At 42.1% G+C, this 27,300-nt stretch overlaps 1 protein-coding gene across 2 annotated transcripts in view; it reads right to left on the reverse strand.

Annotated features, from left to right (window-relative positions):
• PARD3B (par-3 family cell polarity regulator beta) overlaps window positions 1-27,300 on the reverse strand; it is a 1,056,812-nt gene that overhangs the window by 48,117 nt on the left and 981,395 nt on the right. For both annotated transcript variants that reach the window (XR_009520117.1, XM_060016243.1), the window contains exon 22: window positions 26,619-26,698. Coding sequence is in view for 1 of the 2 variants with exons in the window: in XM_060016243.1 (XP_059872226.1) it covers window positions 26,619-26,698 (80 nt within the window). In the remaining variant the exon portion in view is untranslated. The remainder of the gene's footprint in view (window positions 1-26,618; window positions 26,699-27,300) is intronic.

A 27,300-nucleotide genomic window follows, 5' to 3' on the forward strand; every position in this document is an offset into this window, starting at 1 on the left:
AGAGTTGACAAGGGGTTTAAAACACTTGCTTTGAACGACAGGGTACTAATGAAACTCTACCTAACGTAATATTATTTGGCATTTATCTACAATCAATTGACATAGTTTATTTGATCTAATGCATTGAGAACACCTGTCAAGGTAAGGCGAGGAAAGGGAGAGGAACAGAGTCTATAGGAAACTGACTCCTGGGGTGGCTTTTGGGGCTCATCAGTGGAAGAGCAGTTGCTCAAGGGTTAATGGTGCAGGGCTCTTGTGAGTATCCCTGCTGAGAAGCGGGTTAGAAGTTGCTAAAGAGTGGATGGCCATCGATGCAGAGAACAGTCCGGTGATGTGGCCCCTGCATTTGTACCACCAAAGCCGAAGGGTTAGGTATCTGCCTGCAGCCTGAGCTGCTTCCCATCAGCATTATTCTAACCAAGGTTCAGAAATAAAGGTCAAAGAAGAGCCCACAGAATAAAGAATATCTTTCTTTGGAAAGCAATGGATGATTCTGAACCAATCCACAAGGTAGGCCAAATACCCAGAAAGTTACCCCGGTGCCTTTAAAAACCAACTGTATTAAACCATATGCCAAGAATAGGGAGACTTGAGACACTGTTAACATATGAAAGGATCCTATTAAAAGAAATATTTATTTCCATAGTATTTTTTATCTCAGGGAAACAAACTTTGCAGACATTATTTATCTTTAAGCTATCCTTGTGAAATATTTAAATATGTTATCTGCTTTACTTTTTGTTCTCCTTTAGGCTTTTTTTGGTTTTGTTTTTTGTAATTTGGCCCAGATGGGATTTAAATATAAAATCCACGTACATTTGCTTTCTCCTTAAAAATTCACCTATCACCCACTGTGCGTCAGATCCTCTGAATTAGCACCTATTTACAATGCTTTCCCATTTCCCTGTCACATTTTAAGCCTAAAAATCAGAAAAAGTATTTTCTCCAAACATTCGCTTTTTCTTGGCTTCGACAGACAATTTTTCTGTTGGTTGGTTTCTGAAACAGCAAACAGGATACTCAAAAATGTATCCTTATGTGGAACATGCCTTGCTCTGGCTAGAGCCAAAGAACAGTTAAAGAGGCAGTCAGTGGCTTTTCCCCCTCTCTCTTAAGGTTGCTTTCGAGATGGGCCATAGACAAAGACAGCTGAAGCCACAGGCTCTATTTTTAAGTCTGTAAATGCTGTCTTTGCAATGGCATCTCTTTTGTTGACTCCTCAGTGGCTTCTGTCCCCTTAGAGCTCCTACAGGTCCCAGCACCGCTCTACTTTCTGGTTACCTCTCCTTCTCAACACAGAAAAGAATAAGATATCAATGTATATGTTTTAGCCCAGGAATTCCCATTTTTAAGCTCATTAATGTAACTCTGAGGAGAAAGACTTTGTCTCCTGTAAAGTTTCAGGCAACATGTTAAAATGACGTGACATTTCCCCCAGTTAGAGCACGAAGTCAACGAGTCTTTACTGATTCTGGCATTTGCTAGAAAATGGGGGTATTTACAACCAGGAATGACTAGAAGGGCTCTCAAAGAAGAACAGAGTTCACAAATGAGCACTGTTGGTATAGATATTTTTGGAATTATTCTAGAGGAGCAATTATCTCCCGTAGCTGGAGTGTGTGAATAACAATGTAAAACAAGGCTCACGTGGAACGGTGACTGGGGTAGTTCTTGGCCATCTCCCTGGGAAACCTCTCCCTGGGAACCATAGTACAACTGGCACCAGAATGACACCTTGACTGGCAAAAAGACACTGAGTGACATGTTTTGTCCTGTTTGCTGCCCTCCTTTGCTAAGTTCTCTTTAGGCAACCTATGAACTTGCCACCCTTTTAATTTTATGCTTTTCACATTCCTAAAGAATAAGGTTCTCATCATGAAGTTGCCAAAAGAGTTACTGGTTTAGTAAACTCTGATGTCAATTTTCTTTCTAAAAACAACTTTTGCTGCACATAGGATAGCACTGTAACTCTGGTTTCTGAAACAATAAGTGTTTTATCTTTAAGGACATTTTTGCTATTCTGTGGTGAAGTTGTCAACACCTTTTAATATATAAGAATTTCTCCTCCCCCCCAGTATATAATTTCTTCCACATTTTCAGATACTTACATCATCTAAGCCAATTTGTTGGCACGTTTCACCCCATACCATAGAGAGAAACCACACTATAGATTTTAAGTGCTGACAGAGAAAGAACTGTTAATTTGCCTAGTCTGCAACCTGTGCAGTTTTCGACTGCTTACACAGAATATAAATTTCCTGATATTCATATTAATGCTTTATTAACTATTGATGTGCTGGGTCAAAAAAGAGGCGGCTTTTCTAAAGATGATTATTTCCTATTTGTTACTTACCCAGCACTTGAATACTGCTAGTGGTGAGCAATGATATAGCCTCAGTGTGGAGACATCCGCACCTTAGAAATCCCTTCCTCTGGCAGAAAAACCAAAGAAAGCAAAACAGTGCTCAGGGATTCTGTTTTAAACCTGAGGAGTTTTGCAGTTTTGTGCATCTCAGTTTCCTTTTAGTATGTGCTTTTCAAATCTCACTACGTGATTCATGGGATGACTTCTAGTTCTCTATGTGACGTCTCATCATCCTTCTAGGAACTGGAACTGTCACAACACTGCCTTTCCATGAAAACTTGCACCCCATCCTTCATCATCTACCAAGGACAATGGCACCTCCATCCACACAGTTGTCCCAGGCCTGCACTCCAGAGTTACGTCTGTCACCACCCTTTCCTTCAATGACCACATCTAATCAGCCATCAAGTCCCATCAATTCCCCTCCTTAAAAGCACATGCCTTACACCACTGATGAACATAGATGCAAAAATCCTCAACAAAATATTGGCAAACAGAATCCAAGAGCACATTAAAAGGATCGTACACCATGATCAAGTGGGGTTTATCCCAGGAATGCAAGGATTCTTCAATATATGCAAATCAGTCAATGTGATACACCATATTAACAAATTGAAGAATAAAAACCATATGACCATCTCAATAGATGCAGAAAAAGCTTTTGACAAAATTCAACAACAATTTATGATAAAAACCCTCCAGAAAGTAGGGATAGAGGGAACTTACTTCAACATAATAAAGGCCATATATGACAAACCCACAGCCAATATTGTCCTCAATGGTGAAAAACTGAAGTTATTTCCACTAAGATCAGGAACAAGACAAGGTTGTCCACTCTTACCACTATTATTCAACATTGTTTTGGAAGTTTTAGCCACAGCAATCATAGAAGAAAAAGAAATAAAAGGAGTCCAAATCAGAAGAGATGTAAAGCTGTCAATGTTGGCAGATGACGTGATACTATACACAGAGAATCCTAAAGATGCTACCAGAAAACTACTAGAGCTAATCAATGAATTTGGTAAAGTAGCAGGATACAAAATTAATGCCCAGAAATCTCTTGCATTCCTATACACTAAGGATGAAAAATCTGAAAGAGAAATTAAGGAAACACTCGCATTCACCACTGCAACAAAAAGAATAAAATACCTAGGAATAAACCTATCTAAGGAGACAAAAGACCTGAATGCAGAAAACTATAAGACACTGATGAAAAAAATTAAAGATGATACAAACAGATGGAGAGATACACCATGTTCTCGGATTGGAAGAATCAGCGGGTAGAGAGATACACCATGTTCTCGGATTGGAAGAATCAACATTATGAAAGTGACTGTACTACCCAAAGAAATCTACAAATTCAATGTAATCCCTGTCAAACTACCACTGGCATTTTTCACAGAACTAGCACAAAAAATTCCACAATTTGTATGGAAACACAAAAGACCCCGAATAGCCAAAGCAATCTTGAGAAAGAAAAATGGAGCTGGAGGAATCCGGCTCCTGGACTTCAGACTATACTACAAAGCTACAGTAGTCAAAACAATATGGTACTGGAACAAAAACAGAAATATAGATCAATGGAACAGGATAGAAGGCCCAGAGATAAACCCACACACATATGGTCACCTTATCTTTGATAAAGGGTCAAGACTGTAAATGGAGAAAAGACAGCCTCTTCAATAAGTGGTGCTGGGAAAACTGGACAGCTCCATGTAAAAGAATGAAATTAGAACACTCCTTAACACCATACACAAAAATAAACTCAAAATGCATTAAAGACCTAAATGTAAGGCCAGACACTATCAAACTCTTAGAGGAAAACAGGCAGAACACTCTATGACATACATCACAGCAAGATCCTTTTTGACTCACCTCCTAGAGAAATGGAAATAAAAACAAAAATAAACAAGTGGGACCAAATGAAACTTAAAAGCTTTTGCACAGCAAAGGAAACCATAAACAAGACGAAAGGACAACCCTCAGAATGGGAGAAAACATTTGCAAATGAAACAACTGACAAAGGGTTAATCTCCAGAACTTACAAGCAGCTCATGCAGCTCAATGTCAAAAAAACAAACAACCCAATCCAAAAATGGGCAGAAGACCTAAATAGACATTTCTCCAAAGAAGATATACAGATTGCCAACAAACAAATGAAAGAATGCTCAACATCATTAATCATTAGAGAAATGCAAAGCAAAACTACAATGAGGTATCACCTCACACTGGTCAGAATGGCCATCATCAAAATATCTACAAAAAATAAATGCTGGAGAGGGTATGGAGAAAAGGGAACCTTCTTGCACTGTTGGTGGGAATGTAAACTGATACAGCCACTATGGAGAACAGTATGGAGGTTCCTTAAGAAACTAAAAATAGCACTACTATATGACCCAGCAATCCCACTACTGGGCATATACCCTGAGAAAACCATAATTCAAGAAGAGTCATGTAGGGGCTTCCCTGGTGGCGCAGTGGTTGAGAGTCCGCCTGCCGATGCAGGGGACATGGGTTTGTGCCCCGGTCCAGGAAGATCCCACATGCTGCGGAGTAGCTAGGCCCGTGAGCCATGGCCGCTGAGCCTGCGCATCCGGAGCCTATGCTCCACAACGAGAGAGGCCAAAACAGTGAGAGGCCCGCGTACCGCAAAAAAAAAAAATAAAAAAATAAAAATAAATAAATAAATAAATAAAAAAGAGTCATGTACCACAGTGTTCACTGCAGCTCTATTTACAATAGCCCAGATAGGGAAGCAACCTAAGCGTCCATTGACTGATGAATGAATAAAGAAGATGTGGCACATATATATAATGGAATATTACTCAGCCATAGAAAGAAATGAAATTGAGTTATTTGTTGTGAGGTGGATGGACCTAGAGTCTGTCATACAGAGTGAAGTAAGTCAGAAAGAGAAAAACAAATACCGTACGCTAACACATATATATGGAATCTAAGAAAAAAAAAAAGGTTATGAAGAACCTAGGGGCAGGACAGGAATAAAGATGCAGATCTACTAGAGAATGGACTTGAGGACACAGGGAGCGGGACGGGTCAGCTGGGACAAAGTTAGAGAGTGGCATGGACATATATACACTACCAAATGTAAAATAGATAGCCAGTGGGAAGCAGCCGCATAGCACAGGGAGATCAGCTCGGTGCTTTGTGACCACCTAGAGGGGTGGAATAGGGAGGGTGGGAGGGAGGGAGATGCAAGAGGGAAGAGATATGGGGATATATGTATATGTATAGCGGATTCACTTTGTTATACAGCAGAAACTAACACACCATTGTAAAGCAATTATACTCCAATAAAGTTGTTAAAAAAAAAAAAAAGCACATGCCTTTCTTCACTTACTGGCATTCCCCACTGTTACAACCTCACTTCAGGCCCTCAGCATTTCTTATAAGGATTATATCAACAGCTTCCTTTTGTCTTTCCTTATTTTAGTCTTGTTCCTCCAATTTACCCTCCACGAAATTATCAAGGAGCTTTCTCTACAATGCAAATCTGATTAAACCGTTCCCTTGTTTAAAAGCCTTCAATGGCCTGAGGGCTTCTGGGTAGACTCAAACTTCTTCACCTGTTGTACAAGGTGCTTCATCACTGCATATCTTGCCACTTCCTTACTTTAAATTCAATGTATGCAAATAAAATTCTAGCACTTAATATACTCTATTGCAGTCTCTATTTATTGGTCTCTTTTCCACTCCCTACCCAAGCCACCAGAGACTAGACAGTAAAGCCCTGGAGACAAGGACTCTGTTTCACTGAAGAGCATTTCCTCATGCCTAGCTCAGTGCCAGCTACACAGCACTGTCCAACTAAAAGCTTACTAAGGATGAGTGAATGAACGGACCAATCAATGAAGTGTCAACTCTTTCTACCATCACGATCTCTTCCAAATGTAGAACACTAGCTTAAATATCCCTCAACAACTCAACTTCTCCAATTTCCTATGCTCATCTCAGCTGTCACGTTAACACAAATCATACATTGACTTTCTTCACTGGATTCTGTCTTGTCGCCATCTTTTCTTTGCTCAGCTTCAGCCAGATTCCCTACAACTTTCCTCCTACGTATAAAGTACACTAAATCGAACTCTAATCTTCTTAAAGAGTTAATGTGCCTCCCTAAATGACTAATTTACTACTAGAGAGTGACTTAGGCACTTGGGAGAATCTGGCTCATTATTTAATAGCCAATAAGGCCAGCTGTTTCATTTCAAGAAATTAATGGTCTTTAAAACCTTTCCATATTGTACCAACTGCTCTTCTCGATGGAGAGCCAAGTGACTTTTATTAGTAAGGTTGATAAAATCCAAACCCTGTTAGTCCTGCTCTAGCTTTCTTCGTAATACCGATAGAGTCTTATGGGACATCTGGTTATCTCTGCTTTACTCTCCCTGTTGATTCTTTGAGAGATTTTCTTTGCCGGATTTTCTTTGGCTGCTCCCTCAGAGACCAGGAAAGGTGGTCTGACAGCTGCACTCCCTGGCCTGATGGCTTGACCCCCGGCCTTCTTGACTTCTTAAGGAATGCCTTTCAGCATTAAGCCTAATTTGGCTGAGACAGTGAGCAGCCTGTTACTTTCGGGTTAGCTCATTCCATCTTTAGCCACCTGAAATTACTCATATGTAAAAAGAAAATATTCACATTCAGAGGATGTTTTATGTAACCATCTTTCTCTTATTAATATCCTACCATTATGCAAGGTCAAGGAAAGTCTACATTAGGCCACAAATCCACATTACGAGACAAAGATTCAGCAGCCCTGAAACTTTTAGCCCTTGATCAGTATTTTATTTGAGGACATTCGGCTTTTAAGAATGAATAAAATGTATTTGCCATCTACCAGCAGCTAATGCCTCTATTCTTTTCAAGTGTAAACTGTTGCCAGTGGCACATGAACAATTATATCACAATATCCTACCTACATTAAATGGATTATTTATCTAAATTATATACAGCAGGGGTTGCTATAGTTTAATGCTAATATTTTACTTTCTTTGGGTTTCCTGCAGTTTTATACAGCTATAATTTATAGCGGGATCACCATAGTACTTTTTGTTCCAAAGAAGATTGCTGTCTGCACATTCCCATGAGTGGCTTCCTCTCCCTCTCTACTTCCTGGGGCCGAGAACAGAATATTATTTTTCAAAAGCTGGGAAGAGAGTAGAATGTGTAAATCCTTTTTAGGTAGCACTGGTGGGCACACAAATGTGGCCTTAGAAACTTAAGCAGGACCTGTATTTCATGTTGCTGGTGCGCGTGATGGGAGGAGGGGAATGGGGACACATAGTCAAGAGTTCAATGCCATTCAACCTGCTTTCTGGGATTTATAGGCTGGGAAGGTTTTGTTCTTTCTGAAAGCAGACAAAAAGGCAGGGTCCAAAACAGAGATATAGGCACACATTATACGATGTGAGGTTGAAAGGTAGACCCAAATAAGTCTTTTTTTGTTTTGTTTTGTTTTTGCTAAAACTATTATATTCACTCTGATACTAAGGATAGTCTTCAACACAGTAAGCTAGTATTTGGGCATTTTTTTCTCATAAATTTTACAAATGAAATATTCTCTCTGAACGCATTATCTATCATTTCACTGAAAGAAAAATGCTAGCCGCATGGGAACCATAATGTGAAGAATTTTTTTTAATGACCTTTTTAAGACGAGTTTAAATTCCTCTAGTTTAGTGGGTCCTAAACTTACTGAGTCACAGAACTCTCCCATTCACCCCTTCCCTCAGAAATACATACGGAATTTTATTCATAAAAACCTTGACATGTAACCTTAGGGAGTTTGAAGGTCCCCTGAAGCCAATTAGTGGACAGTTTTGATATGCCAGACCAAGACGCCAGATTAAGAACCCCTCCTCTCACAGTTTCTTTGGGGTTAGCCAAATTGACACATATACTATCTCAATACAAGTCTCCTCCTACTAAAACTGCATCTTTTTCTCATAGAAATTAAAAGAGCAACTTCCAGTAATATCAATACTGCCTTTGAGGAGCACACATAGAGTTCTTATCGAGCAGATCTGAGGACCACAGGAATGCATGTTCCAAGAGGTTCCTATACCTTGCTCACACTGCAGAGGGTCATGGCAGCTGGCAGAGGGTCAAGGAGAGGAGTACATATTTTACAAGAGGAAGTGCACCTTAAGAAAGAAGCCCTCTGGTGGCGCAGTGGTTGAGAGTCCGCCTGCCGATGCAGGGGACACGGGTTCGTGCCCCGGTCCGGGAGTATCCCACATGCCGCCGAGCAGCTGGGCCGGTGAGCCATGGCCGCTGAGCCTGCGCGTCCAGAGCCTGTGCTCCGCAGCGGGAGGGGCCGCGACAGTGAGAGGCCCGCGGACCAAAAAAAAAAAAAAAAAAAGAAAGAAGCCCATTTGGGTGATCCCGACTACTCCCAGGACACTAAAGACCTGGTGTTGTACCATGTTCCAAGGGTCCTGGTCAGAATGCTTCAGGACACATGTGGATCTTAATACAGGGCCTAACTGCAGTGAGAGCAGGATATAAAATGACTGTTAATGTGTGTCAATAAACTGCACAGATATCTTCCACCGTGTTTGTACAAAGCCATTTAGCATGGGTGTCTAGACTGCCATGTACTTTTTATGATTATAACAACATCATAGTTGAAATTGCTTGAAACGACATTATGAAAGTACATTACTGCTTATGATGACACATGTTCAAAACTTTCCTGCAGTAGAATACATGAAAAAATAGATCATAAAGAACTAGAAGAAAATATGGGCAAATATTTATCTGATCTGACGATGGGAGACAACTTTTTAAATATATCAGTAAAAGCAAAGAAGAAATCATAAACCAAAAGACTGAAGATTTAACTTATAAAATTATAAATTCCTATTTACTGTACATATAATTTAAATTAAAGTTAACATATGACAAAGTGTTAATGTCCTTAATATGTGAAGAGTTCTAGTAAATCAAGCAGAAAAAGACAAACCTAGACAGAAATGATAGCAAACAGATAAGCTACCACAGACTAAAAAAAATCCACGCAAATTTCAACAAATATGAGAAAAATTCAACTTCCCTAAGAGTAAAGGAATCACAAGTTAGAACAGCTGTGATCATAATTATTACTTTTTAATCTATTAAATTGACACAGTTTAAAAAATATTTTGTATTCCATGTTGGCGAGGGTGTATGTTGATACAACCTTTTCAGCGATCAGTCTGGAAGTATATATTCAAGAACTTTAAAAATATTCACTCTTTGACCTAGTAACTACACCTTAGGAATTTATCCTGAAGCCTGCTTGACTTATGACATATACCTTTTGTTCTCAGGAAGATGAGCTTAAGCACGTTAATTGAACTGGATGTGATTGATCACTTTTGTAGGCTTCACGACACAACACTGGTATCTTATTTATTTATTTATATTTGCGGTACGCGGGCCTCTCACTGCTGTGGCCTCTCCCGTTGCGGAGCACAGGCTCCGGACGTGCAGGCTCAGCGGCCATGGCTCACGGGCCCAGCTGCTCCGCAGCATGTGGGATCTTCCCGGACCAGGGCACGAACCCGTGTCCTCTGCATCGGCAGGCGGACTCTCAACCACTGCGCCACCAGGGAAGCCCAACAGTGGTATCTTAACATAAAGTCTAAGGCTAAATAAGGTGAGACTGTGGAGCCTACAGGTGCAACATGACCAAAGATATATGATTAGTCCCTGCATCTGGCCACGGTCCTGTTATTCTTAATTGGAGCAAAGGTGGCATGTTGAAATCCATGCAGAACTTGACCTGGTGTGTGTTTACAGCCATGATCACAAGTAAAGTCACTGCAGACACTCAAAGTCCCATTTCATTACTGGGCATGCTTGATTTAGGCACCTTACGACCAAATTTCCATTTTCCTGAGGCTTTCCATAATCCCGGGGGTATTCCCAGAGGTGCTGCTCTATTTTAGTGAGGTTCTGAGCACGGGCTCGAAAGAAAATGAACTTGTCAAAGACTTTACCTCATTTTGATGAATTGCATATTTGAGTGAAGAGAAACCAGAAATACATTCTTCTGGGATTATGCTCTTGGGCTGCCCTGTCGATGCTATCGTTATTCACTGTGTTCCATATGAGACGTGACCAATTCGCAGAACACTTCCTCCAAAAATAAAATGAAGGCATCAAGGCAGTCTGGGGCTACTTAATAATTACATGTTTTTCTCTCATGAAAGGCAACCAGGACTGATCCACTTGGACTCTGGGACTGGATGCGGCTTGGAGCAGTGCTGCCCTGCCCTGCCCAGAGCTCCTCAGCACTGAGGACCCATTACAGGACTTACTCCAAGGACTTGTGCTTGGAGGCTTGAGGCGTCCTCTTACCAGTGCCCTGGACCTGCAGAGGAGTTTTCTCCTTCAGCAGCAACCCTCAGCCAATGACACACAGGACTTGAACGATAAATACCGCAGCATCCTGGTTCCTCATGAGGGACAAGGTGTGAGCGCATTTCATGCTATTTCCAGAGGGCCCTGCATAGCTGATCCCTGCCTGCTGCCCGCAGCAGTACGCTGCTTATTAATGCGCTTGGTACCTGCTTTCTTCCCTTCGTTTCCTCACTCCCCTTCCAGGACTTCCCGGGGTTGCTTCCCAAATAAAATCACTTGCTCCAAAATCTTTGTCTCTGGGTCTGCTTTGGGGGGAAAACCCAGCATAAGACTCCAGAATGAGTGCATTTTTTACTTTTGAGTTTGTACTAGAAAATCATGAGAACTTCTACCGTTCCTTGTTAGCACTGTCATTGCTACTGCAACAATAGTATGAAGAACTCCCTATACCTTTTTTTTCGGATCCACCAATTCTTTACATTTTGCCCCACTTACTTTGTCATTTATTCTCTTTTCTTCCATTAGGTTCCCTTCCCCTCTATACCCCCTTTTTCTCTCCACAGGTATGCATACACATATATACACATTATTATACACATATACATATTATTATTTCCTGAACCATTTGAGAGTGAACTGGAGACTTGTGCCTTTTTACCCGTAAATATTTCAGTCATATTTCTGAAGAACAAGGATATTCTATTTTATAAGCACAGCACGGTTACCAAAACGATTTCCACTGCTCCTTCTTCCTTTCATGATTATGCTTTATGGGGTCAGAGCTATGCTTAGTCACAGGATGCCAGATGGCATTAAGTCACCATTTCTTCCTACTTGAGAAAAATATCATTTTCAGAATGAAATTACACAGACAGTGATAGATAAGCCTCTGCTGTCTACAGAGCAATAAAGACAAGTCACAACCGTGAATTGGAGCCCAGGCCCGTGCAATCTGTACTGTCCCCCTGCCTCTGTCTGTACTTTCTGAGTTTGAGACTCTAGTTCATTACATCATCACTGCTGATATACCCTGGGGTCCTCTGTTCAGTGTTGATGGATACACTTTAGTCTAACATCCTGGATGAGCCACTGTAGTTCCCATCCATGTTGAGCCATCTCTACTTTACATTTCAGGGTCTCCTTCTGGAAGCTTGAAAGGCACCTCAAATCCAGCACCTCCCAATTCATACTCATGATCTTCCCCCCCAAACCTAGACCTCTCCCAGCATTTCCTCTCTGGGGGAAGGGTACCCTCACCCACGCCATTGTGTGTGGATTCACTCATGACACCTGGCTTTACTTCCCCTCCACACCTCCACGTGTAACCAACCCATCACCAGCCACCCACCATCTTCTCCCGTCTCCACTAGCATCAGTACCACAATCTCTTGCCTGAGCAGCAATGACCTTTGACCTGGTTAGCCTTCACTCCAGCCTCCCTTCAATCTATTCTCCACCGATTTGAAACACAAGTCTGACCATGTCATTCTCCTGCTAAAACTCATAATGGTTTCTAATTACTGTTTGAATAAATCTAAACGTCCTTAACAACCACCCACGGTCTGACTTCTCTTGCTTTTCTCCCGCAGTCGCTGTTCCAGCCTCGTGGGTTTCCTTCAGTCTCTCTGTTCACCATGTTCTCTCCTACCCAAGGCCTCTGCATGTGTTTTTCATCTGTCTGGAATATTTCTTATTTCTCCTCTCTAAACTCCTTCAGATCGTAGCTCAAAGCTCACTCCCTCCCTTCATTTGGTCCAAGTTCTCATTATATTTTCTTGAATCACTTATCTCTCCTTTTTCATAATGGGCAGAGCTGCCAAGTTTTTATGATTTCTTTGTGACTGTACAATTACTATCTCCTCCACTGAATTAAAAGCTCCATGGTACAGGGACTGTGTCCTACAGCACTTATATCTTCAAGGCCTACAGAGTATATTGCACTTAGTAGGTAGCCAGTAAATAGTTGTTGAATGAAGGAATAAGGAAGGGTAGGTGACCTTCCTGGCTCATCTGTTTAGGCTAATACAGTTGCACAGTTAGCTCTGAACAGTTCAGAACTGATCTGTGTTTTTTTTAAAAAATCAGATATGAAAAGAGTCACCAGAAAAAGGACAAATTGAAGAATTCAAATTGTCGACAAGGTAGAAACATAAGTGACTTGTCTATAACCAACCCACAGAAGGCAGACATCACATTATCTTGGCCACGTTACATGCAGCACATCAGGAAATTACTCATATAAAACACTGGCTAGAAGCTCTGTCTTATACATGGACCTGATTTTGAAGCTGGAAAAAAACTGTAAAAGGGTATTGCACAGTCCAGACCATGTAGCATAAATTGTCAAAGCACCAGCATATCAGTGGAAAGTGACCAAGCATAAACTCCAATCCCGGTTTTGTAGGACTGTTTCCAGGAGAAAAACTTCATCGTGGCAAACTCCTTCTCAAAATAGCTCAGTGGGCTCATTTTCTGTCTTAAACCTCTGCTGCAACAATTTCAACTCTTTCCAGTACCTTGCAAAACCCAGGCTGTCACACACTCTTATTTCTGGAAATGGGTCTGCATCTGCCTCAGATACATGCAAGCAATTAGTGGGCAGAAACCTTATCTGAGCAGCCGCCACCACCCTGTCTTCGTTTTCAAGCAATGGTCAAGTTCAAAGGCTACTAATGATGCCCCAGAACATATTGTTGGTGGCGAGTAGCCACTGAGAATTGCCAGGCTCCTACCTAGTTAACACGTGATGCTGTCTTCAACTCGTAAGCGTCAGTTCTGCTGACTGTCGAGCGGTACAACCTTCTGTTGGGATAAGCCCCAATCGCTTCAATCTAGGCTTAATTAAAGACTTGGAATATAAGGAAGAACACATAATGAATGCTGCTCTTTTTGTACCAACCATTCCCACATTTATACCACAAATGTTTGCCTTTGCTAGAAATAATGGAGCTGGACCAAGGTGTTTCCCAGCATTCTGACTGAGGTCATGGGGCCTGTGTCACATAAAATCCAGGGCACAGATGGGCTTCTGTGGCACCTCCATGGCAATCAACTGCCAAAGCTCTCTTCTTGGGACTTGAAGCAGCAGAGTCAATAGAAGCCATCCCTCCATGGTTATCTGGCATTTGCATCTCACCATGTCCCCTGAGGATCTGTGGGAAAGAAGCAACAATACTTTCCTGGCTATAAAAATTGCTGAAGTGGAACCAGCTAGTGTCTCTTTTTAAACACTAGCATGACAAAGAGACAGTCTTTAAAAAAGAGCACGGTTTAAAAGATATTTCAGCTGGAAGGAGGTGGGTGTTTATTATGCTAAAGGGGAACTCTGCGGTTCACGGATGCTGTTCTTAGTCATTTTGAAGCCTATTAGGGGTTGGTTCATTTTCACGTCCCACAGTTACATACTGTGGTGATTCAGGGTGGGGTCAGCACAGCGAGGGTGGCCTTAGTAGAGGATGATCACTGAATGCTTCTCTCCTGCCTGTTTACAGCCAGCCTAGCACAAGACAACTTGATTCATGGAGATCCTATAGGTTTCAGAGGTAGAAAGAGCTGCACTGAATCCAAAATCTGCTACATATTCTGTGTGCAACTCTGGCCATACCACTTTGCACCTCTGAGCCTCAGTTTCTTCATCCATAAAATAGGGATAATACTATTTATTTCAGGATTGTTACAAGAAATAAATGAACTCAAACATTTAAAGTGCCCACTAGAATTCTGGAAGCATAATGAATACTTAAGAAATATTGGTTCCACCCCATGCCCCATCACAAGTGTTTCTGTGGAAGGGCAGTGCAGAGTGCACTCTGGGGGCTGGGGACCTGGTCTACGCACTTGGGGTTTGCAGCCATTGTGCACGCACAACCCTAGGCTGAGCTGTTTACATCCTTATTTACGTTCCCAAAAGGAACAGAATTATTGTTGTAAGGAAAATGTGGCCATCTTGTTTTTACTTAGGGAAAACTTATCACAGTGATATAAGAATGAAAATGATACACTTTGAAAGTATTTTTCTTTTTTTCTCATAAATTCCCTATTATTTGTCTCACTGTATTTTATTATGATTTTTTTTTTACCCTTGAAGGGTTCAACGTTTTTCATTTTTTAGAGCCCTAAAAGACAATGAACATGGGTGAATTTTTAAAGTGACCTTAGATATCTTCCTTCCCATGAACTCATGTTGCTCATGAAAAAAGATGAGGTACTCCAACCTCTCCCGAACTTGTCCGTGTTAGAGGTGTGGTAAAGCAAAGTAAAAAAGACCTTGGAAACCAGAAAGAACTGAGTTTGAATTCTGATTCCATTCTGATTCTGCCACTTCAAGGATGGATTTTTTAAATTTAAAAAAATGAGCATCTTAACGACTACATGGATGGCGAGGATAAAATGCGACCATGCATGTAAAATACACAGCACATGGTAGGCACTCGGTATATTTTATGACACTCCCCTTACTTCCTTTGCCTTAACTGCTCTTCGTTTGATTTTCTTTTCAAATACAATTGGCTAGTTTAGGAATAAACATGACATCTTGGAAACAATTTAGGTGCAGAATTTGGTACATAAAAATGGAAACTAAATGCATGTGCTCAGGCATTTGGGAGGCACTCTTTTTTAAAAACATCTTTATTGGAGTATAATTGCTTTACAATGGTGTGTTAGTTTCTGCTGTATAACAAAGTGAATCAGCTATACATAAACATATATCCTCATATCTCCTCCCTCTTGCATCTCCCTCCCACCCTCCCTATCCCACCCCTCTAGATGGTCACAAAGCACCGAGCTGATCTCCCTGTGCTATGTGGCTGCTTCCCACTAGCTATCTACCTTACATTTGGTAGTGTATATATGTCCATGCCACTCTCTCACTTCATCCCAGCTTCCCCTTCCCCCTCCCCTTGTCCTCAAGTCCATTCTCTACGTCTGCATCTTTATTCCTGTCCTGCCCCTAGGTTCTTCAGAACCCTTTTTTTTTTTCAGATTCCATATATATGTGTTAGCATATGGTATTTGTTTTTCTCTTTCTGACAGACTCTAGGTCCATCCACCTCACTACAAATAACTCAATTTCGTTTCTTTTTATGGCTGAGTAATATTCCATTGTATATATGTGTCACATCTTCGTTATCCGTTCATCTGTTGATGGACACTTAGGTTGCTTCCATGTCCTGGCTATTGTAAATAGAGCTGCAATGAACATTTTGGTACATGACTCTTTTTGAATTATGGTTCTCTCAGGGTATATGCCCAGTAGTGGGATGGCTGGGTCATATGGCAGTTCTATATTTAGTTTTTTAAGGAACCTCCATACTGTTCTCCATAGTGGCTGTATCAATTTACATTCCCACCAACAGTGCAAGAGGGTTCCCTTTTCTCCACACCCTCTCCAGCATTTATTGTTTGTAGATTTTTTGATGATGGCCATTCTGACCAGTATGAGGTGATACCTCATTGTAATTTTGATTTGCATTTCTCTAATGATTAGTGATGTTGAGCATTCTTTCATGCGTTTGTTGGCAGTCGGTATATCTTCTTTGGAGAAATGTCTATTTAGGTCTTCTGCCCATTTTTGGATTGGGTTGTTTGTTTCTTTGACATTGAGCTGCATGAGCTGCTTGTATATTTTGGAGATTAATCCTTCGTCAGTTGCTTCATTTCAAAATATTTTCTCCCATTCTGAGGGTTGTCTTTTTGTCTTGTTTGCAGTTTCCTTTGCTTTGCAAAAGCTTTTAAGTTTCATTAGGTCCCACCTGTTTATTTTTGTTTTTATTTCCATTTCTCTAGGAGGTGGGTCAAAAAGGATCTTGCTGTGATTTACGTCATAGAGTGTTCTGCCTATGTTTTCCTCTAAGAGTTTGATAGTGTCTGGCCTTACATTTAGGTCTTTAATCCATTTTGAGTTTATTTTTGTGTGTGGTGTTAGGGAGTGTTCTAATTTCATTCTTTTACATGTAGATATCCAGTTTTCCCAGCACCACTTATTGAAGAGGCTGGCCATTCTCCCCTGTATATTCTTGGGGATGCACTCATTTTTTATCCAAGATCCCTGCATGTTTTGGTGATGTCATGTCACTTCAAATAATCATAAAACACAGGCCTCACAAATACATACGAACCAGATATTACAACGAATTAATATACTTGGTTTATTCAGAGTGTCTATGCCTGCAGTAGGTTGACGCCAGGACAAAACCTGTATACAGCAAACCCAGGAACTTGGGCCAAGAGACAGTAGCAAATAGCTGGAGAGATTTAGAAGATGGGGAGGCGGGTGCAGAGGGAGAGCAGTACATCGTGCATTAACAGCTCGGCGCAGTCAGGAAACTCACCACAGTAATTCCAGTGCGCGGAACTTTTGGGGGCAGATGGTAGAATGACCATACAATAGGCAAATATCAAGAATGACCAGAGAATATAAGAAATCAGAGATAAAAAAACACTCTAAGTAGCTTCCTATGCACAAAATAACCTTCTTTTCTTTCCTTTTCGCTGGAGAATTGGGAAATCAATGTTAAAACTTTAAAATATATGTGCAGGAGGGAAAACACGGATGTCAGCTTACCAATCTTAACATGTTTCAAGTTCAAGGTAATGCCAGATTTAGCACTCTATTTGAAATAGCAAGCACATCTTCTTCTTCTAAAAAGAGTGCTTAACAAATATGTAACAGTTTAGGAATTTCTACGGAAAATGAGGGAAAAGTAAAAATCTATGGAATTTAATACATGTGGTCCACCAAGATTCATTTAAAACATGCAAATAAAAACTACAATGAGGTACCATCTCACACCAGTCAGAATGGCCATCATTAAAAAGTCTACAAATAACAAATACTGGAGAGGGTGTGGAGAAAAGGGAACCCTCCTACACTGTTGGTGGAAACGCAAGTTGGTGCAGCCACTGTGGAAAACAGTGTGGAGGTTTCTTAAAAAACTAAAAATAGAATTACCACATAATCCAGCAATCCCACTCCTAAGCATATTTCCAGACAAAACTCTAATTCAAAAAGATACATGTACTCCTATGTTCATAACAGCACTATTCACAATAGCCAAGACATGGAAGCAACCTAAATACCCATCGACAGATGAATGGATAAAGAAGATATCATATGTATACACTATGAAATACTACTCAGCCATAAAAAAGAACGAAATAATGCCATTTGCAGCAACATGGATGCAACTAGAGATTGTTATACGAAGTGAAGTAAGTCAGAAAGAAAAAGACAAGTACCGTATGATATCACTTATATGTGGAATATAAATATTGCCACAAATGAACCTATTTACAAAACAGAAACAGACTCACAGGCATAGAGAACAGACTTGTGGTTGCCAAGGGGGAGTAGTGGTGGGGGAGGGATGGACTGGGAACTCGGGGTTAGTAGATGCAAACTATTACATATAGAATGGATAAACAACAATGTCCTACCGTATAGCACAGGGAACTATACTCAGTACCCTTGGATAAACCATAACGGAAAAGAATATAAAAAAGAATGTATATATGTATATAACTGAGTTACTTTGCTGTACGGCAGAAATTAACCCAACATTGTAATTCAACCATACTTCAATAAAAAAAAGATTCATTTAAAACAATTCTGGGGACATCAGTACTGTAATGGGTCCGAACTTGTTTTAAATCACTAACGTTCTAGCTAAACTCATAATGGAGGCCTTCGACTGAATAATTAATATCAAATATTCCAACTGGCATCAAGGATATATTGGCTATGAGGAAATGATAAAAAGTTTGATTAAAATGGACTTTTATCTGAGGAACCAAGTGACATAAAAATGATATGACAGTAGCATTAACCCCCGATCTCAGCTGTTTGGCATCTTAAGGCGGTATTACATGCTAGGGCTTTTTGCATTTTTCAGGAAGTTTGAGTCGACATCTTGAGAGACATCTTAAGCTCACAAAGAATTAAATTGCTGCTAATTCATCATTTTGTCCTCTGCATTAAGAGTGAGGTGGTAGAAGGGCCAGTCACATAGGCAGCTCACTCTACAGGGCAGGGGTAGTAGAGACTAGATTTTCAGGGACCGAGGAGAAAGGATGAGAAATCTGAATCTGGTGGGTGAAAAGAGCTCCATTGATTTTCAAAAGCATTAAACTCTGTCACATGCAGATGTGGGAGATGCGCTAAAGACAAGTTCCTCAGCCCGTCTCAGCTGGCCTGCAAAGTCAGAGCAGCAGTCATAGACAGGGATGCTGAGAGGTAGCTTTTCGCTGCAAGAAAGGGCTGTTCCGATAAAGTTGTGCCACAAGGAAGGTGTTGGGGAGAGCGGTCTTGATTTGTCGGATCTAGATGAAATGCGACAGGGCTCCATCTAGAGACTTGCTGAGAGAAAGTACTAGCTGTAATGGCCTCAAACCCTGGATGAACATTCGACCAGCTGCCAGGGCTATAGCGAGCAGTACATATATTTTCATGAAACATCTTACTTGACAAACTGGCCTTGTGGCAGAGAGAAGTACTCGATTAGGCAGTACGGAGGCTTTGTCAACTTCTACAGATCCACATGGCCAAACCTCCACCCGCACCGGACACTCGCTCACACATATATACACCTGCTGACTGCTCACGTTTTCACTGAACTCATTGAATCACAACCTCCGTTAGCTTCAGCAACGACCCGGACTGTGCCATTGGTGGAGATCTCTGCAGAACTTGAATGTCACTGCCAACTGCTTAGCAAGGGCTAGAAAACAAGGCAACGTCGGCAAAGGAAAATTCAATAGCTGCGAGCAGAGCAGAAGCTAACTGGAGATGAGAACGAGAAATCAGAGAGGGAGAGTGTCCTTAAGCAGTGAGGTAAACGACTCTGTGGATAATGTAACCTAGTAGGCGCTGAGCATGTTGCAGGCTTCGAAGTTAGCCGTGCACTTGTGATTGGAGTCTTCCTGGGGCTGGGCAACGGCACAGACAGACGAGAAACCCGAAACCCACAAAGTGAGCTAACGGAAACATTAAAGCGGAAGTATGCTCTTACGGCGTGTTCTTCTGACCTGGACACGGTCCTAACCAGCACCAAAACACTGGGAACACACTTAGAAAGCGAGTTTACTCTGGGCTCCTAGGAAGCAAGCATAAGCTGTTAGCTCCTTCTAGAGTTGCTCTTTCTGCCCAAAATCAGCTCTAGTATGTTGCTCCTCATTACACAGCCACGCTCTAGCTGCTTGAGCTGTTCAGAGAGACGTTTCTTCCCCGTCAAGTAACTCATGGAATACGGGCAAGAGCATCATCAGGACCAGAAGCCACACCTGGCCCGAGCAGGCCTCTGTCCTGCATCAGCCTCGGGAAAGTGAGTCTCTCTCCTCGGGAGGGCTAATGCAGATTTCGACCAGAAAATTTATCGCCATCCTTTTTCTTCTGGATAGATATTAATTTTAATCTCAAAGAACCAAAGTACCAATTTGCAGATACTGCTTTTTCAACTCTCAGGAGTGTTCTAACAAAACAGGATTCCCTTCTTGGTAGGCAAAGTCTATTGCTTAATGTTCATCTAGCAATTACACATTAAACTGTTCATATTTCAAGGGAAGGACCCCAGGGAATGGGAAAAGAATTGATTTTATGACAGCATGGCAGAAACAGTTGAAAGGCATTACCAAGCCTGTCTGTTAGTAATGTTCTGTGTTGTATACAAAGATGAATAAAATACGGTCCCTTGTCCTCGAAGGCACTTACACTTTAGTGAGAATGATAAACAGGTGAGCAAATAAGACAAGGGCATGGAATAATCGCAGAGTGGGGATGTGACTCTGAGCTGGATGACCTGAGCCCCAGAAGTTAATTGTACAAACTTGCAGCCAGACTGCCTGGGTTCAAATCCCAACTCTGCCACTTCCAGCTGTTGAACTTGGACAATTTCACTTGATCTCTCTCTGCCTGTGTCCTCGCCTATGAAATGAGGATAATAATAGGGTTGGTACTGAGTCATAGGACTGTTGTGAGCATTAAGTCAGTCAGTGGATACAAAATTTAGAAGAGTGCCTGGTACATGGTAAGCGCTCAACAGGAGATAACTATTTGGAAGTCTGGGCTTTACTGATTCCAGGGAAAAGGGACATTCTCATGGGAAAATCAATACTCTTCCTGGAAAATAGTGCCCTAAAGTAAATGGTCAAAAAATCTTGGGAGGAATTTTTTCCTACAACTTACTTATATAAAAACAAATCTATTCTCATCTTTGTACCCACATATTAAAAACTTACTGTATACATGGTCCTATGTTAGGTCCTGTTGATAGGTGTAAAAAACGATGGATATAAAACAATATCCTTTCTTCCAAGGGATCTATAATCCAATAGTGGTGGAAAGTGGCAGCAAAGAATCAATATCTAATTCAAGGTGTTTTCAGTGGCACTGGTAAAGTGCTAAATCAATGTTATGGACGTTGAAAGAAGGAAGAACTAAAGAAAGGTGGCAGAGGGCTTGGGTTGTGGCATGGGGGCTTTGAGGTCTCTTGGAGGTAGGAGGATGGGTATTAAGCAGCAACTGTAACTGGAGTCACAATAAGAGTGAGATAGGAAGGTTCATTTTGGATTCATCATCGTAGTGATGAGAACTGAACCTATAAGAATAGAGGAGGCAGCTCAGAGAGAATCCACATAAAGGAAAGGGCTGGGGCTCCCCTGGTGGCGCAGTGGTTGAGAGTCCGCCTGCCGATGCAGGGGACACGGGTTCGTGCCCCGGTCTGGGAAGATCCCACATGCCACGAGCGGCTGGGCCCGTGAGCCATGGCCGCTGAGCCTGCGCGTCCGGAGCCTGTGCTCCGCAACGGGAGAGGCCACAGCAGTGAGAGGCCCACGTACCACAAAAAAAAAAAAAAAAAAGAAAAAAAGAAAAGGGCTGGAAAGAATAGAGACATGTGTGTGTATAACTGAGGTGCTTTGCTGTGCACCTGAAACTAACACAACATTGTATATCAACTCTACTCCAGTAGAAAATAAAAATTAAAAAGAAAGAAAGAAAAGGACTGGAAGCAGAGTCCGCTGGAAGCATCAGTGACATGTTCAGAAGCCTGGGGCAAGAGGCAAGAGTTCAGTGGGTGGTGTGGAAATAGAGCCACTTTTTCCTAAAGCAGGAAAGTGGGAATTGGAGGAGGAAGGAGGGTTAAGGGAAGATCTTTGTTTTCTCGGATGGACTACAGCCAAGCTCAGGGGGTAGTCCTGCCACCTGAGCCCTGCTCGGCTATGAGTCACTACAGCTGCAGGCTCAGTCAGCACTGTCCAGTCCTGAGACAACAGGAGCATTTTCGCGATATCTCAGGACTTCCCCGCGCTGGTCCAGAGAGTGTTGCTCCCTCATCATATCTGTCCTAGGAGCACAAACATCATGTCCAGCCTTGCTGGTTAACTCACACTGGGTGGGTCTCCACCACCGGGGACACACTGGGTCTGCATCTAAGTCTTATTGGCCTCTTGCCTAGACCCGAGTTAGCTCCTATATCCCTGATATGAGCTCCCTATTCATAAGGATTGCTGTCTCCCAGCATGTCCACAGCACAGCTTATCATGCAGATCACTTCAGTTTGCTGTGCCCTCTTCCTTGATCATCCGGACTGCTGGTCCTTCCCTAAGCGTTGGCTAATCCTCCAGCCTCAGTTATGTCCCCAGCGTATCTCCATGAGCTGCTGGTGCTTCCCTTCTCCACGCTGAGGAATTCCCAGTGAACTGTGCAGCTGAGACTATGCATTCAGAGTAGTAGGCAGGGGGAGGAAAGCAATTGCCAAGGGCTTGAAGATGCAGCTGAGAGAGGGGTAGTTGACTGTGTAGGGTCCCCCAAGAAGCCAGTGAGAATGAGCTCTGCTGTATAGGTTTGACTCATAAAAGAAAGGAACATGTCATCCCCAGAGAGAAAATTAAAAAGAACTAACAATATAAAAGAATCCTTAAACTATGTCAGGCAGGCTCTTCACTAAGGGTTTTGCTTGTATCATTTGTATTTAATACTCATACAGGCGCTGTACAGAGTCCCTAATATAATCCCCAATTTGCAGATTAAAGAACTGAGCCTGGACCAGTTGGATCCTTGCCCAAGGTCACCCAGGTGAGAAGTGATGGATGGGGCTGTAATTATGGCCTGACTCCAAGTCCACGCCTTCATGTCTCCCCTTGGGAGGTGTGTGTTAGTGAAGACAGAGCAAGCCTGAATTGTAGGGAGAAGTTGAGGAACTAAGGTTGAATGTCTCACGGCTGTAAAGGAAAGGAAGTGAGATCATCTCTAGAGATTGGGCTTGGGGGGCTTAGTCATCTTTGCAGAACTTAACGGGAGCAGAAAAGGTTTGGAATGGCCACTGTGGGGATAGTCAAGGGAGTCGACAGCACGACTAAAAGGAATTCTGGACAGCAGCAGGGGCCCAGCTGGGGTTGGATAATGTGAATTTTGTAGAGGAACCCGTGAGTGCTTTTATGAGTTTCTCCAGCAACCTTTCGGCACTCACGCATGTAGGACCACAGAAGAGATGCAGAGCCTTTTTGTTCCCTCCTCAGGACTCAACACTTGATTACAAACCCGGAAGAGCAACCTCGTGTGCCGATGCACTGAGCCACCTGCAGAGAAGGGATAATGGGATCCCATGGGGCTGGGGATGGGCCAGGTGGGAATGACGGAGGCTTCAGATGGGAGAGGAGAGAGTTCACTGCTGAACAGACGGACCTGGAGGAGGCCTGTAAAATCAGAATGGGGCCTGCGAGGATTGAAAGAGGCTGGGAGGCTGAAGTGAAAAAGAAGCTGTTTGCAAAAATACGCACGTTGTTGTTCACACATTAGAGCAGCCCTGGAAACAGCCACTTCTCTGCTCACCCAGGGCGAGTAATAATTTGTGTCAGGCAAGAATAAGGGGATGCTGATTTTGCTCTGTTTACTACCAGAGAGAAGTGGGGGCTGGAGAGGATGCTAAAACACCGGCCCTGGGAAAAGCCTGGCGCTTGCTAACGAGGCTGTAGTACAACCATGCTCTGCTTTCCAAAACAGCACCCTCAGGAGGAAAGAAATAAAGTCATTTTTCTTCAGAGGCAGAAGATTTAAAATTGCTTAACGATAACACTTAACATCGCTTAGCCCTTAGCCTTAGGCAACCTCATAACTAGCAAGTGCTGGGAATTATCTTTTTCCTGAACTGGCTAGGGTTCTGGCTTTACGTTGTCAGGTGTCATCCAGCCTGGCAGCAGGCTGCACGGCCCACTTTAAAATGACAGCGTTCCATGAAAGCATAGCAGGGTGTCCCTTGACCGGGGCTCCTCCCCAACTCCATGCACCGGGGGGCATTTTCTCTCCGTGTTGATGGCTCCAAGTTTGGCATATAAATCAACACTGTTGAGTGTATCTTAAAACTCCTGTGATGCTCTCCACAAACAGCATAGGAACCAAATCAGTCAGTAGCATATTAAGTCCCCTATAAGGTTGGCCACTGACTTCCTGTAGACAGAATTATTCCGATTTTTAATGAAAAATTTAACTCCATAAATATTTTAAAGCTCCCCACCTCTGTGACTAAGAGGGGATCTGGTGCCTACAGAGATGTGTTCGCCTCACTCCCCTGACCAAAGGAGCAGTGGAGCTGGGGTGATTCAATTAAGTGCACAGTAAAATCTCTAGGGGCGGGAGAAGACTAGAAAACCAGGGTAAATGTCACCGGCACACAGAGGCCAGTAGCTTGTCCCCTGCCTCGGCATTCTGCATCCTGTTGGGTAAATATGGACCCACCCTCCATGGATCAGAGCATGTTGGTGGGGATACTTTGTATATCCCCCTTAGATAATTGAGATGGAAACGCAAGTTCAAGCCCCTGCGTTAAGAGACCAGTGCCAGGGACCTCTCATGCACTTGTCTGAGCCTTATTTATCGTCCATCACGACTCCTTCTTGCCAGGTAGCTAAAAATGTGTGTTAGCACGTGCAGCTCATCACTTCTACCATTGTGTTACGTGTGTGAGTGCACTGTTCGTCAAAACTGTTTTCAGTCTAAGATGCCTCACTTTTGGCTACAGTTATATTCTCGGGGCTGGCAGGATTTTGTCAATTCATATATTGCGATGATAGCTCCAGAGCCACAAACAGCATCAACGTATTGCCTCTGTCAAAACACTCCCTCCACAGTGTTTAATCCTAAAATAGATGTGTTTAGAGTCAGCCACGGCTGAGCATTTCAGGGCTTATTAATTGAAATAAATAGGAGTTGGAAATTCAGAGGACTTTATGTTAATCATTACTAACCTAAGCATTGGTTGCACTCTCACAAAAAGTTGTTCTGCTGCCTCCCATCCTAGATGGCGGGTCCTTGTCTAGGTGTCTAGGGCCACGGCATCCCCAGTCTCCAGATTCTCAGGGCCTGATGCATAGTAGATGATCAGTAGATACTTGGGGAAGGAATGAATGAGCGAAATTTGTTGAATTTCTGTACTTATAAATGCTATTTCTGTGTTTTTGATTTGTACCAAAAAAAAAAAAAATCCATTTCCGCAGTCTGAGTACAAGTTGGCCAGGAAGACATTAAACTGTTTCCAGTTTTCCTTTTTCTTCCTATCCTAAGAATACAGTACTTTCCATCTGCCTTAACCACAATTTCCATGCACTTCAATACTGAAAGCCAGAAATTTTATATTTAAAATGAATTTTGGAGACTACTTCTATTTTTTAAAACGAAAACAAACTACTAAGCCAGGGAAAAAAATAAGGAGAGGAAAGAAATCAAGGATGAGAAAAATAACTAGGAGACAACATATAAAAAGGGAAAATGCAGATAAAATATAGTTGTACAGGAGCTTTTAAAATATTGTATTTTGGGTATCCTGCCCAGTCAGTGTTCAGAATTGGTTCTCTGGTAGATTTGAGATTTTATTACTCTTGAAAATCAACATTACTATTTATAAGAGCAAATGGTCACTTGGGCTATGCCTGTTGTAATACTCGGGCTGTTCTTTTCGTCATTTCACACGCAGAAATATAGCCAACATGCAACTCAAAACGGTAACCCAGCTCCGAGTTAGCACTTTAACAATTCAGTATGATGATAGAAAAGATCTACTTAGGGTCCTCCCCACCACCACCCCCTTTAAAAGCAGATATTCTGTAACATTTTAGTTTTCTGCCTGGCATTAACCTTTCTTTGTTTTTTGTTTTCAAACCCACAAATTCTCACACTCTCAACTCACTCAACTCCCATAGTCACTGCACTGTATGTCATCTTGGAAAGGTTTCCTCTTTGTCATGTGCCATTGATTACAGACTAAAATTATTCTTCATCTCACAGATAAGAGCACAAACCTTTGAGAATTGTATCTCATTTTCAGGGGTGTCTAGTTACAGCATAAGTGGATCCTGTTAGGCCAGAATCACCAAGCGAACTTTCCCACGCAGCTGTCTTTTCCCCACACTGTGTCGGTGCCTCTCAGCAATATTTGCTTATTGCCCGAAGAACACGGTCAGGTTCTAAATCAAGCAAAGAACCCCTTTCCAGGTTCATATTTCTCTCCTGCTTTTTAACACCCTGCTTTTTGACATGAAGCTCCAGGGTTAAGGCTGGCATGCCCTTCCTTGTGGGTAATTCCTAGGACAGAGGATTTACTATTTTATTGTCTCTAAGCTGGGTACAGGCTGTTCAATACCATGTTTATAGCAATGGCTTAGGATTTCCATTCAGAATCCAATATTCTTGCTGACATGTTCAATTGCCATGATATACTATTTTCTTCCCTTAAAAAATAACCCACAAGTGTTTCAATTATTAGCACAGTTGTGAAGATGGCACGAGGGCTGTGGCAGATGCAGTAAGGCAAAATTATAACATACTCCCCGTTTCAGAGCCAGATTTCTATTTCATGTGTATTTTCTGAAGACTTTATGTGCGGGTGGGATGGTGATCTACCTGGGTAAGGAGGCGTACTGTCTCTCCATCCCCTCAAAGCGGAGGTTGTGTGCATTCCCATCTGGACCCTTTCCAGACACCTGTGGAGAGAAAAGTAATTAGAGATGAAGATCCATTATGCACCCTGGTTACTGTCAATGCATCTCAAAATTGTAATCACTGCACAAATGCTGCTGCTGCCTGCCAAAAATTAACCACGGGAAAGCAGGCAAGAACTCAGCATCGTTATAGGAATTGATGATCGAGTCACAAACATGGCATTTAACGACAAAGTCACTTCTTTCAAAAAAAGGGTCATTGTCAAACTGACTCCCTCCTGTCACCATGCCAGGGGTAGTCTGTAGATTGTTAAGACCGCTTTTTTTTTTCTTTCAAAATAGGCTTTAGTTTGCAGAACAGCTTTAGACTGGCAGGAAAATTGAGAAGATGGTACGGAGAGTTCCCATGTAGTCTGCACCCAGTTTCCCTATAACTAACATCTCATATTCCTATGGTATATTTCTTACAATTAATAAATCAATATTAATACAGTATTGTTCACTCAAGTTCATAGTTTATTCAGATTTTATCTAATTTTTTTTCTGTTCAGGACACCATATTACATTTAGTCATCACGTCTCCTTAGGCTCCTCTTGGCTGTGATAAGAGTGTATACTTTCCACGAAACCTTTCTTTACTCCCT

The sequence above is a fragment of the Delphinus delphis genome, chromosome 7 (genome assembly GCF_949987515.2).
Source record: "Delphinus delphis chromosome 7, mDelDel1.2, whole genome shotgun sequence".
NCBI lineage: Eukaryota > Metazoa > Chordata > Mammalia > Artiodactyla > Delphinidae > Delphinus > Delphinus delphis.